The sequence below is a fragment of the Perna viridis genome, chromosome 3, assembly GCF_037379345.1.
Source record: "Perna viridis isolate PV_CMFRI_1.1 ecotype Kerala chromosome 3, ASM3737934v1, whole genome shotgun sequence".
Classification (NCBI taxonomy): domain Eukaryota; kingdom Metazoa; phylum Mollusca; class Bivalvia; order Mytilida; family Mytilidae; genus Perna; species Perna viridis.
The window spans coordinates 40,599,311-40,615,495 of NC_142447.1; the positions used below are offsets into that span (position 1 = coordinate 40,599,311).

The window sequence follows — 16,185 nt, forward strand, 5'->3', positions numbered from 1 at the left end:
GAAATTGTGGAAGCAATTTTACGTGTAACATAATCTACCAAAATTTATACTCAGTTTCCCTTACGAGTAGGGAATAAATTTCCTTGTTTCTACAAAAAATATGTACTATCAGGCGGTTAGAGTCAAAAGGGAGTTTAATCGCATGTTCACTCAAAGAGTAATCAAGAGAACCAAAGAACCAAGATTATAGCGGTAATCAAAGAGTAATCAAGGGAACCAAGGTTATAGCGGTAATCAAAAGAATGTAATCCAGGGACTAAGACCAGACATGGAAAAGAGACATACACAACAAAGAACATAAAGTAACTAAAATCATACATACAAAGTAACAAAAGTAAATGAGCAACTCGGACTCCCCTAAAAACTGGGAGCATGGACCAGGTGCACCGGTAGGGTAAGCGTCCTCTGCTTTCCTAGAAACACGCGCCGAGTTGCTCATAAAAAGTCAAGTCCGGGGTAGACAAACGAGGAAAGGAAAACTATGACCCGTTGAATAAATTAGTTTTCATGGTGCTGATGGATACACCATAAAAAGAACTTAATGTAAATTAAAGCATACATACAAAGTAACAAAAGCAAATGAGCAAATCGGACTACACTAAAAACTGGGAGCATGGACCAGGTGCACCGGTAGCGTCCTCTGCTTTTCTAGAAACACCCGCCGATTTCTTCATGAAAAGTCGTGTCCGGGATACGAAAGAGGAAAGAAAAACTATGACATATTGAACAAATCAGTTTTCAGGGCGCAGATTGATACACTGTAATGATCCACGAGTTCATGATGACGACCATAAAATTTCTGTAGTGATGATGACTTCAATCTTGTAGCAACATAACCCGGTTTCAGAAGCCTATTTGTTAAAATTCTAGCGCGATCTCGGGTTAACATTCCACCATGCGTCGACATTCTGACCTAATATGTAAATTTGGAGAACACATCCTTGTGTCTCGACTAAAACTTGATTTTCGCCCACACAAGTGTGTTTAAACAATGTTGCTGTATTCATACTTACTGTGTGTACTACACCAAATTAATGTCCAAATTGCTGGCAAAGAGATTCAGCCAAAAATAATGCACATAAATCATCAAAAGCATTTTAATACAACATTTAATACAGATTAAGATGTAATGTATATACAATGATGCCATGTACGATTAATAGTCATATTTCCAAATACTACTAATACTTGATTTGAACACTTCTAGGAGAAGTCCTTTCATTTCTCTGTCCTCTCCAAGCGTAGTCATAATGTCGTAAATCACCAAGTTTATCTGATGATGTTTTAGATTTTGTCAAGAGGTATCTTCTCACAAACAATCTGCCTCCTTTACTCAAAATGTCTTCTACTTCTTTTTTAATTTCTGGTTTAGACAGCAACTTAGATTCCCATGATGCTTTGCTTTTAGAAAAACCTTTGTTGCATTTACAGTAAACAACGTATTTTTTACCATTTTCTAATGTCTGAACAGCAAATTCATAGAGAGCTGGTTTATCGTATATCCCACCACAAATATTGTTTTTCCTGTATCCGGAATATATTCCTTTCCGTGGAGTATAGTCTGTTGGCAATTCTCCTTCAGGGATTCTTGAAGTGATGGCTATTTCCCACTTAGACCATGGTGCATCATTCAACATGAAGTTTGTTTCTGGTACTTTCTCTCTTTTCAATTTAGGTAAATTCTTCAACTAAAATTGTTAAAAAAAATCCAATTAATTACAGTTTTGTTATTAAGTACAAGCCCGAATTATACGATAATTACCTACTTTAGAAAACAATTACCTTTTTCAAAAACCTTTGATATACGACATTGTATTGAAAAAATATGTGATACACAATAAACAAATAAATATGATTATATAGGGATAAATCTACAGGGATTTATGAAGTTTCGCTGCGTGTTTTAAGTGTATACTTTGTAATTTATCTAATATTAGTACCTTGTACTTAGACAACCTCTCCTCATTCCTTTTGTCCATCAGTCTTTCATGTTTTGACCTGAAGTGTGATGTTCGAGGTTTTCTTGCTGTTCGATGTGACATTTTACATACAGACTTCAGAACTTTGAAGGATGGAGGTTTGGTAAGTGATGGTATTTTGGCTAAAGCGACAGGGGGCGAAGGAGATGTATCCATAATTTCCATTGTATCATCTCTCTTGAGTTTTCCGAACAATTCTTCAAGATCTTTGTGAATATTAGTTCCCCTTGCTCGAACCTCAACTTCATAGTTCTATAATAGAAAGCAACGTGCACTTTTTTTAACTAGTTTATCCAAAAAGAATTATTTTATATGATATTTCGAATTACTTTCTTAGTTTTGACATTTCTTGCAAAGCAGTATTTTAAGTTCAAGTTATTTTGATGAAATTGTTGTTTTAAAAAGTTTTAAATATTTGTGATTATGTTTCTAAAGACTTACATGTAAAAGGGTCTCATCATGTTCTCTATAACAAATAGCCATCATAAAATCGAACATGTTGGCGAAATTCTCAAGTTTTAAATATTTTCCGTCTGTAGCACTGGAGATCTTGTTGTAAAAGTCAGTGGATGAAGCGTACCCTCCACACTGTACTCCATATATTCTAACATTCTGTAAAGTATGAATGTCTAAAGTTAAAACACGAAAAATTGCGAAAAATATCTCAAAATTCAGATAATATTGAAATGAACATAAAACTTGTATGGTCTTTCTTAATTATTTTCAATTATCTTGTTAAATGTATGATATTTCATTTCTTATTAAGGAATCAAAAATATGGATATTTAAATACATTTCACATAAAGTATTCTGAAAATATTCCAAGAATTACTTGATCGTATAGAAAAAATAAACCTCACCATTGTTAACAGGTTGTAAGTTTCTTTTCGCCAGTCAATATTGTAAGTTTTCCCACCAAAGCTATATCCCGGTTCGTGTGGGTCTGAATCCCCAATCACAACCAATGCCCTTTTTGACCCTGGTGTCCAAGACAATGACTGAACTTCTTGTAAGACAAGTTCGTAGCATTCATCTCCGTCACCTCCATAAGTTCCATCAACAGTTTTAACAAATGAACACAAGTCAGCGACACTTGTAGTGAAATCAATATGTTTGGTAATATATGTGTCATAATCGCAATAGTCACCGTGAGCGAGGACAGCCATTCGTATTCCGGATATGTCGGCTTGGAGACGCTGAATCATATCCTGAACTTTACCTTTGACTTCATTGATGCAACTATTCATAGATCCTGTGGTGTCAAAGGAAAAACATATTTCCATTGGTCCTCTGGGTAGTGCCATTGTATCCTAAAATACAAATTATTCTCTTTTATAATTTTTTATCTGCGTTTTGCATTTTTGTACCTTTTTATCTTTCATTTGTGCCAAATGTTTTACGGAAAAAAATATTAATTTTTATTCATCGTTCTTTTACAAGCACTTATACATATATTATGAATTATTAATTTAATACGTATATAATTTCGGCTCCTACTTAAAACAAGAAGGTGAAAATGGTATTTTTATCAGGATAGTTCATTTTATAAGGTTAATAACAAATCACTCTGTTTCCGCACAATGAGAACTCACGTTAACATTAATATAATTGAACATCGTCCAAAGCCAGATTTAACAGATTTAACCATATATTGTGTTGAAATACATATTTTGATAGTAGGAAATGACATTTTAGATTATAGAATAGGCTGTAATAATTACTATGAATTCTTTTATAATCAATAGTTATTATATAGAATTTCGCCAGATTTCACAATTTTTAACAAAATAGTGCTCTTAAAAGATGGCTAAATTGTACTGAACTAATATGAATTCTGAATGAGTATATCAGCAAATTATATTTACTGTCAAACTTACTTTTTTAATATTCCGTGTTCGATGATCCTCGTTCAGGACAGTTATTTTAACACTATCAAGTGAACATTTATCCTATATATATAGTGCATGGGCGTCACGTCATTTACAAGTTAAAACAGATCACTGCAAGTATGGAAAAAGTTGGAGATGTTCCGAATAGGGTTTTAAGGAGTACATTATTAACAAGCAAATTTGGTAATTTGCTTGTTGCATATTCTTATTTTACATATTAAATTCAAAATAAGAAAACGAAACAACGAAATGAATTGTTTTCATTAGATTTTGCTCTGTTTTCAATTCTTTATTTCAAATCTCTTCGTTGATATCTGAAATTCTCCCAACACATTACATGTGATTTATTGGGAGAATTTGACCTGTTTTAACACTATCTTGTTGAGAGAGTTTGAACTTATTTCTACACTATGGTCAAGATTACCTGCAATCTTTAATTAAAAAAAAAGAATTGTGTGTATGTTTATCACCTGATTCAATCAAACAGGTACTAGAATATAATATTTCCTCGAAACATTGAATTTCATTATGCATATTCTTGATTTTGAATATAAGTTTTAACCATCACGCAGAATATTCTCATAACAATGAAATAATTTTCGATACGGGTTATCAATATTTACAAAATTTGTCAAAGTGAAACACACTGCAAACAACAACAGATGAATAATTTCATGTATCTTTTTACTAAATTGATGGAATTGATGAACTTAAGTTTCGGTTAAGTTTCTTTTATTGCAATTACCATATATTTCCACCTAATAATAGTAGCACCACAGAAATAATCTTTTCCATTTACACAACTGAGTAAATTACTTGAACTGTATTTACTTCGAAAATTTGAGGTAACTGAAAAAAAAAACGTTACAACCATTCCAATGTTTCATTGAATTATTTGCTCCCCTTATTGTTCATAGTCTTAGATGAATAAAGAATTGAATTTACCATGTACGTATGAAGAAAGAAAGAGTAATCAAGGGAATCAAGGTTATAGCGATAATCAAAAGAATGTAGTCCAGGAAGGTCATTTTAAAGTTGCATACCGGTATACTTAATAATGTTTACAAAGTATGTTGGATCTTAATCAAAGACCAATGAAAGATGATAGAGCTAAACTAAAAAAATATTTTCGGTTTCATCAAATCTTAAGAATAATGAATTAGTAAACAATTACCACGTTTAAAAGGTAAAAAGGAACTAAATACAAATAAAATATGAATAAACGTAAAAATATTGAAAAATATTAACCCAAATTTTCGGCCTTACGGCCTTCGTCAGGGGCAAAGAGTATTTAGAAGAAAACTGTCCATCCCTACCACAGATACAATGTGCCCTTAAAAAAATTATCTTGATCATTATGAAATATGAGTCTAGTTCAAGATAAACATTTCTAAAATGAAAAGCATTTTCCAAAGAAAAAAGGCATGTCGAGTTCTTTCAAGAGTGCCACTAGACGCCCCCTGCCAGTTACAAAGACACACGGCACTCTAAGTGAACAAGCTGTTCGATATGCCCTTTTAACGACAGAATTAACGACATGAAAATAACTGAAAACATGATGAAAGTTCCGAGAACAGCGTATCATCAGCTTTCTTTGGACTGTCCACCCTTTTGGAATGAATGCCAGAAACTCGCATTATTTAATCACCATAACCCGCTTTTCAACTGCTTTTCGTTTTAGAAATTTTCATCATGAACTTTACGTATATTTCATAATGATCAAGATCAATTTTGAAAGGCACCTTGTCTCTGTGGTAGGGATTTACAATTTTCTCTGCAATACTTCTAGTCCTTTCATTTTGTCAGGAGGTATCTTCTCACATACTTCTGTATAAATTTTTGGTTTAGACAACAACTTGGGATCCCATGATGCTTTGCTTTTAGAAAAAAACCTTTCTTACTTTACAATAAACAAGGCATTTTTTACCATTTTCTAATGTCTGAACCGCAAACCCATGACCAAGCTGTATCTTTACGACATTAACATGACTAAGGAGGACACAATTTTTTGTTTGTTTGTTTGTTTTTATTTGCATTTTTGTTTTCTTTGTTTGTTTTAGTTTTGATTTTTATTTTTTGCAAACTTAAACAGAAGGTTGAAACAAATTTTATAATTGAGTAAGATTTTCACTTGCCGAATTATCAAACTTGTTCGCTTAAGAATTATAAATTTTGGTTTTGTTTTGTAGTTATATTGAGATTTTATTCCCTTTTCTTTTTTTCAATTTACAGCTCATTTTCATGAAAAATTGTCTTCCGGAAATTGTGGAAGCAATTTTACGTGTAACATAATCTACCAAAAATTTATACTCAGTTTCCCTTACGAGTAGGGAATAAATTTCCTTGTTTCTACAAAAAATATGTACTATCAGGCGGTTAGAGTCAAAAGGGAGTTTAATCGCATGTTCACTCAAAGAGTAATCAAGAGAACCAAAGAACCAAGATTATAGCGGTAATCAAAGAGTAATCAAGGGAACCAAGGTTATAGCGGTAATCAAAAGAATGTAATCCAGGGACTAAGACCAGACATGGAAAAGAGACATACACAACAAAGAACATAAAGTAACTAAAATCATATATACAAAGTAACAAAAGTAAATGAGCAACTCGGACTCCCCTAAAAACTGGGAGCATGGACCAGGTGCACCGGTAGGGTAAGCGTCCTCTGCTTTCCTAGACACACGCGCCGAGTTGCTCATAAAAAGTCAAGTCCGGGGTAGACAAACGAGGAAAGGAAAACTATGACCCGTTGAATAAATTAGTTTTCATGGTGCTGATGGATACACCATAAAAAGAACTTAATGTAAATTAAAGCATACATACAAAGTAACAAAAGCAAATGAGCAAATCGGACTACACTAAAAACTGGGAGCATGGACCAGGTGCACCGGTAGCGTCCTCTGCTTTTCTAGAAACACCCGCCGATTTCTTCATGAAAAGTCGTGTCCGGGATACGAAAGAGGAAAGAAAAACTATGACATATTGAACAAATCAGTTTTCAGGGCGCAGATTGATACACTGTAATGATCCACGAGTTCATGATGACGACCATAAAATTTCTGTAGTGATGATGACTTCAATCTTGTAGCAACATAACCCGGTTTCAGAAGCCTATTTGTTAAAATTCTAGCGCGATCTCGGGTTAACATTCCACCATGCGTCGACATTCTGACCTAATATGTAAATTTGGAGAACACATCCTTGTGTCTCGACTAAAACTTGATTTTCGCCCACACAAGTGTGTTTAAACAATGTTGCTGTATTCATACTTACTGTGTGTACTACACCAAATTAATGTCCAAATTGCTGGCAAAGAGATTCAGCCAAAAATAATGCACATAAATCATCAAAAGCATTTTAATACAACATTTAATACAGATTAAGATGTAATGTATATACAATGATGCCATGTACGATTAATAGTCATATTTCCAAATACTACTAATACTTGATTTGAACACTTCTAGGAGAAGTCCTTTCATTTCTCTGTCCTCTCCAAGCGTAGTCATAATGTCGTAAATCACCAAGTTTATCTGATGATGTTTTAGATTTTGTCAAGAGGTATCTTCTCACAAACAATCTGCCTCCTTTACTCAAAATGTCTTCTACTTCTTTTTTAATTTCTGGTTTAGACAGCAACTTAGATTCCCATGATGCTTTGCTTTTAGAAAAACCTTTGTTGCATTTACAGTAAACAACGTATTTTTTACCATTTTCTAATGTCTGAACAGCAAATTCATAGAGAGCTGGTTTATCGTATATCCCACCACAAATATTGTTTTTCCTGTATCCGGAATATATTCCTTTCCGTGGAGTATAGTCTGTTGGCAATTCTCCTTCAGGGATTCTTGAAGTGATGGCTATTTCCCACTTAGACCATGGTGCATCATTCAACATGAAGTTTGTTTCTGGTACTTTCTCTCTTTTCAATTTAGGTAAATTCTTCAACTAAAATTGTTAAAAAAAATCCAATTAATTACAGTTTTGTTATTAAGTACAAGCCCGAATTATACGATAATTACCTACTTTAGAAAACAATTACCTTTTTCAAAAACCTTTGATATACGACATTGTATTGAAAAAATATGTGATACACAATAAACAAATAAATATGATTATATAGGGATAAATCTACAGGGATTTATGAAGTTTCGCTGCGTGTTTTAAGTGTATACTTTGTAATTTATCTAATATTAGTACCTTGTACTTAGACAACCTCTCCTCATTCCTTTTGTCCATCAGTCTTTCATGTTTTGACCTGAAGTGTGATGTTCGAGGTTTTCTTGCTGTTCGATGTGACATTTTACATACAGACTTCAGAACTTTGAAGGATGGAGGTTTGGTAAGTGATGGTATTTTGGCTAAAGCGACAGGGGGCGAAGGAGATGTATCCATAATTTCCATTGTATCATCTCTCTTGAGTTTTCCGAACAATTCTTCAAGATCTTTGTGAATATTAGTTCCCCTTGCTCGAACCTCAACTTCATAGTTCTATAATAGAAAGCAACGTGCAATTTTTTTAACTAGTTTATCCAAAAAGAATTATTTTATATGATATTTCGAATTACTTTCTTAGTTTTGACATTTCTTGCAAAGCAGTATTTTAAGTTCAAGTTATTTTGATGAAATTGTTGTTTTAAAAAGTTTTAAATATTTGTGATTATGTTTCTAAAGACTTACATGTAAAAGGGTCTCATCATGTTCTCTATAACAAATAGCCATCATAAAATCGAACATGTTGGCGAAATTCTCAAGTTTTAAATATTTTCCGTCTGTAGCACTGGAGATCTTGTTGTAAAAGTCAGTGGATGAAGCGTACCCTCCACACTGTACTCCGTATATTCTAACATTCTGTAAAGTATGAATGTCTAAAGTTAAAACACGAAAAATTGCGAAAAATATCTCAAAATTCAGATAATATTGAAATGAACATAAAACTTGTATGGTCTTTCTTAATTATTTTCAATTATCTTGTTAAATGTATGATATTTCATTTCTTATTAAGGAATCAAAAATATGGATATTTAAATACATTTCACATAAAGTATTCTGAAAATATTCCAAGAATTACTTGATCGTATAGAAAAAATAAACCTCACCATTGTTAACAGGTTGTAAGTTTCTTTTCGCCAGTCAATATTGTAAGTTTTCCCACCAAAGCTATATCCCGGTTCGTGTGGGTCTGAATCCCCAATCACAACCAATGCCCTTTTTGACCCTGGTGTCCAAGACAATGACTGAACTTCTTGTAAGACAAGTTCGTAGCATTCATCTCCGTCACCTCCATAAGTTCCATCAACAGTTTTAACAAATGAACACAAGTCAGCGACACTTGTAGTGAAATCAATATGTTTGGTAATATATGTGTCATAATCGCAATAGTCACCGTGAGCGAGGACAGCCATTCGTATTCCGGATATGTCGGCTTGGAGACGCTGAATCATATCCTGAACTTTACCTTTGACTTCATTGATGCAACTATTCATAGATCCTGTGGTGTCAAAGGAAAAACATATTTCCATTGGTCCTCTGGGTAGTGCCATTGTATCCTAAAATACAAATTATTCTCTTTTATAATTTTTTATCTGCGTTTTGCATTTTTGTACCTTTTTATCTTTCATTTGTGCCAAATGTTTTACGGAAAAAAATATTAATTTTTATTCATCGTTCTTTTACAAGCACTTATACATATATTATGAATTATTAATTTAATACGTATATAATTTCGGCTCCTACTTAAAACAAGAAGGTGAAAATGGTATTTTTATCAGGATAGTTCATTTTATAAGGTTAATAACAAATCACTCTGTTTCCGCACAATGAGAACTCACGTTAACATTAATATAATTGAACATCGTCCAAAGCCAGATTTAACAGATTTAACCATATATTGTGTTGAAATACATATTTTGATAGTAGGAAATGATATTTTAGATTATAGAATAGGCTGTAATAATTACTATGAATTCTTTTATAATCAATAGTTATTATATAGAATTTCGCCAGATTTCACAATTTTTAACAAAATAGTGCTCTTAAAAGATGGCTAAATTGTACTGAACTAATATGAATTCTGAATGAGTATATCAGCAAATTATATTTACTGTCAAACTTACTTTTTTAATATTCCGTGTTCGATGATCCTCGTTCAGGACAGTTATTTTAACACTATCAAGTGAACATTTATCCTATATATATAGTGCATGGGCGTCACGTCATTTACAAGTTAAAACAGATCACTGCAAGTATGGAAAAAGTTGGAGATGTTCCGAATAGGGTTTTAAGGAGTACATTATTAACAAGCAAATTTGGTAATTTGCTTGTTGCATATTCTTATTTTACATATTAAATTCAAAATAAGAAAACGAAACAACGAAATGAATTGTTTTCATTAGATTTTGCTCTGTTTTCAATTCTTTATTTCAAATCTCTTCGTTGATATCTGAAATTCTCCCAACACATTACATGTGATTTATTGGGAGAATTTGACCTGTTTTAACACTATCTTGTTGAGAGAGTTTGAACTTATTTCTACACTATGGTCAAGATTACCTGCAATCTTTAATTAAAAAAAAAGAATTGTGTGTATGTTTATCACCTGATTCAATCAAACAGGTACTAGAATATAATATTTCCTCGAAACATTGAATTTCATTATGCATATTCTTGATTTTGAATATAAGTTTTAACCATCACGCAGAATATTCTCATAACAATGAAATAATTTTCGATACGGGTTATCAATATTTACAAAGTTTGTCAAAGTGAAACACACTGCAAACAACAACAGATGAATAATTTCATGTATCTTTTTACTAAATTGATGGAATTGATGAACTTAAGTTTCGGTTAAGTTTCTTTTATTGCAATTACCATATATTTCCACCTAATAATAGTAGCACCACAGAAATAATCTTTTCCATTTACACAACTGAGTAAATTACTTGAACTGTATTTACTTCGAAAATTTGAGGTAACTGAAAAAAAAAACGTTACAACCATTCCAATGTTTCATTGAATTATTTGCTCCCCTTATTGTTCATAGTCTTAGATGAATAAAGAATTGAATTTACCATGTACGTATGAAGAAAGAAAGAGTAATCAAGGGAATCAAGGTTATAGCGATAATCAAAAGAATGTAGTCCAGGAAGGTCATTTTAAAGTTGCATACCGGTATACTTAATAATGTTTACAAAGTATGTTGGATCTTAATCAAAGACCAATGAAAGATGATAGAGCTAAACTAAAAAAATATTTTCGGTTTCATCAAATCTTAAGAATAATGAATTAGTAAACAATTACCACGTTTAAAAGGTAAAAAGGAACTAAATACAAATAAAATATGAATAAACGTAAAAATATTGAAAAATATTAACCCAAATTTTCGGCCTTACGGCCTTCGTCAGGGGCAAAGAGTATTTAGAAGAAAACTGTCCATCCCTACCACAGATACAATGTGCCCTTAAAAAAATTATCTTGATCATTATGAAATATGAGTCTAGTTCAAGATAAACATTTCTAAAATGAAAAGCATTTTCCAAAGAAAAAAGGCATGTCGAGTTCTTTCAAGAGTGCCACTAGACGCCCCCTGCCAGTTACAAAGACACACGGCACTCTAAGTGAACAAGCTGTTCGATATGCCCTTTTAACGACAGAATTAACGACATGAAAATAACTGAAAACATGATGAAAGTTCCGAGAACAGCGTATCATCAGCTTTCTTTGGACTGTCCACCCTTTTGGAATGAATGCCAGAAACTCGCATTATTTAATCACCATAACCCGCTTTTCAACTGCTTTTCGTTTTAGAAATTTTCATCATGAACTTTACGTATATTTCATAATGATCAAGATCAATTTTGAAAGGCACCTTGTCTCTGTGGTAGGGATTTACAATTTTCTCTGCAATACTTCTAGTCCTTTCATTTTGTCAGGAGGTATCTTCTCACATACTTCTGTATAAATTTTTGGTTTAGACAACAACTTGGGATCCCATGATGCTTTGCTTTTAGAAAAAAACCTTTCTTACTTTACAATAAACAAGGCATTTTTTACCATTTTCTAATGTCTGAACCGCAAACCCATGACCAAGCTGTATCTTTACGACATTAACATGACTAAGGAGGACACAATTTTTTGTTTGTTTGTTTGTTTTTATTTGCATTTTTGTTTTCTTTGTTTGTTTTAGTTTTGATTTTTATTTTTTGCAAACTTAAACAGAAGGTTGAAACAAATTTTATAATTGAGTAAGATTTTCACTTGCCGAATTATCAAACTTGTTCGCTTAAGAATTATAAATTTTGGTTTTGTTTTGTAGTTATATTGAGATTTTATTCCCTTTTCTTTTTTTCAATTTACAGCTCATTTTCATGAAAAATTGTCTTCCGGAAATTGTGGAAGCAATTTTACGTGTAACATAATCTACCAAAAATTTATACTCAGTTTCCCTTACGAGTAGGGAATAAATTTCCTTGTTTCTACAAAAAATATGTACTATCAGGCGGTTAGAGTCAAAAGGGAGTTTAATCGCATGTTCACTCAAAGAGTAATCAAGAGAACCAAAGAACCAAGATTATAGCGGTAATCAAAGAGTAATCAAGGGAACCAAGGTTATAGCGGTAATCAAAAGAATGTAATCCAGGGACTAAGACCAGACATGGAAAAGAGACATACACAACAAAGAACATAAAGTAACTAAAATCATACATACAAAGTAACAAAAGTAAATGAGCAACTCGGACTCCCCTAAAAACTGGGAGCATGGACCAGGTGCACCGGTAGGGTAAGCGTCCTCTGCTTTCCTAGACACACGCGCCGAGTTGCTCATAAAAAGTCAAGTCCGGGGTAGACAAACGAGGAAAGGAAAACTATGACCCGTTGAATAAATTAGTTTTCATGGTGCTGATGGATACACCATAAAAAGAACTTAATGTAAATTAAAGCATACATACAAAGTAACAAAAGCAAATGAGCAAATCGGACTACACTAAAAACTGGGAGCATGGACCAGGTGCACCGGTAGCGTCCTCTGCTTTTCTAGAAACACCCGCCGATTTCTTCATGAAAAGTCGTGTCCGGGATACGAAAGAGGAAAGAAAAACTATGACATATTGAACAAATCAGTTTTCAGGGCGCAGATTGATACACTGTAATGATCCACGAGTTCATGATGACGACCATAAAATTTCTGTAGTGATGATGACTTCAATCTTGTAGCAACATAACCCGGTTTCAGAAGCCTATTTGTTAAAATTCTAGCGCGATCTCGGGTTAACATTCCACCATGCGTCGACATTCTGACCTAATATGTAAATTTGGAGAACACATCCTTGTGTCTCGACTAAAACTTGATTTTCGCCCACACAAGTGTGTTTAAACAATGTTGCTGTATTCATACTTACTGTGTGTACTACACCAAATTAATGTCCAAATTGCTGGCAAAGAGATTCAGCCAAAAATAATGCACATAAATCATCAAAAGCATTTTAATACAACATTTAATACAGATTAAGATGTAATGTATATACAATGATGCCATGTACGATTAATAGTCATATTTCCAAATACTACTAATACTTGATTTGAACACTTCTAGGAGAAGTCCTTTCATTTCTCTGTCCTCTCCAAGCGTAGTCATAATGTCGTAAATCACCAAGTTTATCTGATGATGTTTTAGATTTTGTCAAGAGGTATCTTCTCACAAACAATCTGCCTCCTTTACTCAAAATGTCTTCTACTTCTTTTTTAATTTCTGGTTTAGACAGCAACTTAGATTCCCATGATGCTTTGCTTTTAGAAAAACCTTTGTTGCATTTACAGTAAACAACGTATTTTTTACCATTTTCTAATGTCTGAACAGCAAATTCATAGAGAGCTGGTTTATCGTATACCCCACCACAAATATTGTTTTTCCTGTATCCGGAATATATTCCTTTCCGTGGAGTATAGTCTGTTGGCAATTCTCCTTCAGGGATTCTTGAAGTGATGGCTATTTCCCACTTAGACCATGGTGCATCATTCAACATGAAGTTTGTTTCTGGTACTTTCTCTCTTTTCAATTTAGGTAAATTCTTCAACTAAAATTGTTAAAAAAAATCCAATTAATTACAGTTTTGTTATTAAGTACAAGCCCGAATTATACGATAATTACCTACTTTAGAAAACAATTACCTTTTTCAAAAACCTTTGATATACGACATTGTATTGAAAAAATATGTGATACACAATAAACAAATAAATATGATTATATAGGGATAAATCTACAGGGATTTATGAAGTTTCGCTGCGTGTTTTAAGTGTATACTTTGTAATTTATCTAATATTAGTACCTTGTACTTAGACAACCTCTCCTCATTCCTTTTGTCCATCAGTCTTTCATGTTTTGACCTGAAGTGTGATGTTCGAGGTTTTCTTGCTGTTCGATGTGACATTTTACATACAGACTTCAGAACTTTGAAGGATGGAGGTTTGGTAAGTGATGGTATTTTGGCTAAAGCGACAGGGGGCGAAGGAGATGTATCCATAATTTCCATTGTATCATCTCTCTTGAGTTTTCCGAACAATTCTTCAAGATCTTTGTGAATATTAGTTCCCCTTGCTCGAACCTCAACTTCATAGTTCTATAATAGAAAGCAACGTGCAATTTTTTTAACTAGTTTATCCAAAAAGAATTATTTTATATGATATTTCGAATTACTTTCTTAGTTTTGACATTTCTTGCAAAGCAGTATTTTAAGTTCAAGTTATTTTGATGAAATTGTTGTTTTAAAAAGTTTTAAATATTTGTGATTATGTTTCTAAAGACTTACATGTAAAAGGGTCTCATCATGTTCTCTATAACAAATAGCCATCATAAAATCGAACATGTTGGCGAAATTCTCAAGTTTTAAATATTTTCCGTCTGTAGCACTGGAGATCTTGTTGTAAAAGTCAGTGGATGAAGCGTACCCTCCACACTGTACTCCATATATTCTAACATTCTGTAAAGTATGAATGTCTAAAGTTAAAACACGAAAAATTGCGAAAAATATCTCAAAATTCAGATAATATTGAAATGAACATAAAACTTGTATGGTCTTTCTTAATTATTTTCAATTATCTTGTTAAATGTATGATATTTCATTTCTTATTGAGGAATCAAAAATATGGATATTTAAATACATTTCACATAAAGTATTCTGAAAATATTCCAAGAATTACTTGATCGTATAGAAAAAATAAACCTCACCATTGTTAACAGGTTGTAAGTTTCTTTTCGCCAGTCAATATTGTAAGTTTTCCCACCAAAGCTATATCCCGGTTCGTGTGGGTCTGAATCCCCAATCACAACCAATGCCCTTTTTGACCCTGGTGTCCAAGACAATGACTGAACTTCTTGTAAGACAAGTTCGTAGCATTCATCTCCGTCACCTCCATAAGTTCCATCAACAGTTTTAACAAATGAACACAAGTCAGCGACACTTGTAGTGAAATCAATATGTTTGGTAATATATGTGTCATAATCGCAATAGTCACCGTGAGCGAGGACAGCCATTCGTATTCCGGATATGTCGGCTTGGAGACGCTGAATCATATCCTGAACTTTACCTTTGACTTCATTGATGCAACTATTCATAGATCCTGTGGTGTCAAAGGAAAAACATATTTCCATTGGTCCTCTGGGTAGTGCCATTATATCCTAAAATACAAATTATTCTCTTTTATAATTTTTTATCTGCGTTTTGCATTTTTGTACCTTTTTATCTTTCATTTGTGCCAAATGTTTTACGGAAAAAAATATTATTTTTTATTCACCGTTCTTTTACAAGCACTTATACATGTATTATGAATTATTAATTTAATACGTATATAATTTTGGCTCCTACTTAAAACAAGAAGGTGAAAATGGTATTTTTATCAGGATAGTTCATTTTATAAGGTTAATAACAAATCACTCTGTTTCCGCACAATGAGAACTCACGTTAACATTAATATAATTGAACATCGTCCAAAGCCAGATTTAACAGATTTAACCATATATTGTGTTGAAATACATATTTTGATAGTAGGAAATGATATTTTAGATTATAGAATAGGCTGTAATAATTACTATGAATTCTTTTATAATCAATAGTTATTATATAGAATTTCGCCAGATTTCACAATTTTTAACAAAATAGTGCTCTTAAAAGATGGCTAAATTGTACTGAACTAATATGAATTCTGAATGAGTATATCAGCAAATTATATTTACTGTCAAACTTACTTTTTTAATATTCCGTGTTCGATGATCCTCGTTCAGGACAGTTATTTTAACACTATCAAGTGAACATTTATCC

General features: G+C 32.7%; 3 protein-coding genes across 3 annotated transcripts; all 3 read right to left on the reverse strand.

Moving 5' to 3' along the window:
- Nucleotides 1-1,083: 1,083 nt before the first annotated feature.
- LOC148622265 (uncharacterized) lies at nucleotides 1,084-3,904 on the reverse strand. Its single transcript, XM_088571982.1, has 5 exons — nucleotides 3,857-3,904; nucleotides 2,840-3,289; nucleotides 2,421-2,591; nucleotides 1,941-2,231; nucleotides 1,084-1,688 (listed from the first exon to the last, which is right to left on the reverse strand). The coding sequence occupies exons 2-5, from the start codon at nucleotides 3,281-3,283 to the stop codon at nucleotides 1,182-1,184; spliced, it is 1,413 nt and encodes a 470-aa protein (XP_088428108.1). The 5' UTR covers nucleotides 3,284-3,289; nucleotides 3,857-3,904; the 3' UTR covers nucleotides 1,084-1,181.
- Nucleotides 3,905-7,211: 3,307 nt separating this feature from the next.
- LOC148622266 (uncharacterized) lies at nucleotides 7,212-10,032 on the reverse strand. The gene is made up of 5 exons (XM_088571983.1): nucleotides 9,985-10,032; nucleotides 8,968-9,417; nucleotides 8,549-8,719; nucleotides 8,069-8,359; nucleotides 7,212-7,816 (listed from the first exon to the last, which is right to left on the reverse strand). The coding sequence occupies exons 2-5, from the start codon at nucleotides 9,409-9,411 to the stop codon at nucleotides 7,310-7,312; spliced, it is 1,413 nt and encodes a 470-aa protein (XP_088428109.1). The 5' UTR covers nucleotides 9,412-9,417; nucleotides 9,985-10,032; the 3' UTR covers nucleotides 7,212-7,309.
- Nucleotides 10,033-13,339: 3,307 nt separating this feature from the next.
- On the reverse strand, nucleotides 13,340-16,152 carry LOC148622267 (uncharacterized). Its single transcript, XM_088571984.1, has 5 exons — nucleotides 16,113-16,152; nucleotides 15,096-15,545; nucleotides 14,677-14,847; nucleotides 14,197-14,487; nucleotides 13,340-13,944 (listed from the first exon to the last, which is right to left on the reverse strand). Exons 2-5 carry the CDS (start codon nucleotides 15,537-15,539, stop codon nucleotides 13,438-13,440), a joined length of 1,413 nt encoding a protein of 470 aa, XP_088428110.1. The 5' UTR covers nucleotides 15,540-15,545; nucleotides 16,113-16,152; the 3' UTR covers nucleotides 13,340-13,437.
- Between the last annotated feature and the right edge of the window lie 33 nt (nucleotides 16,153-16,185).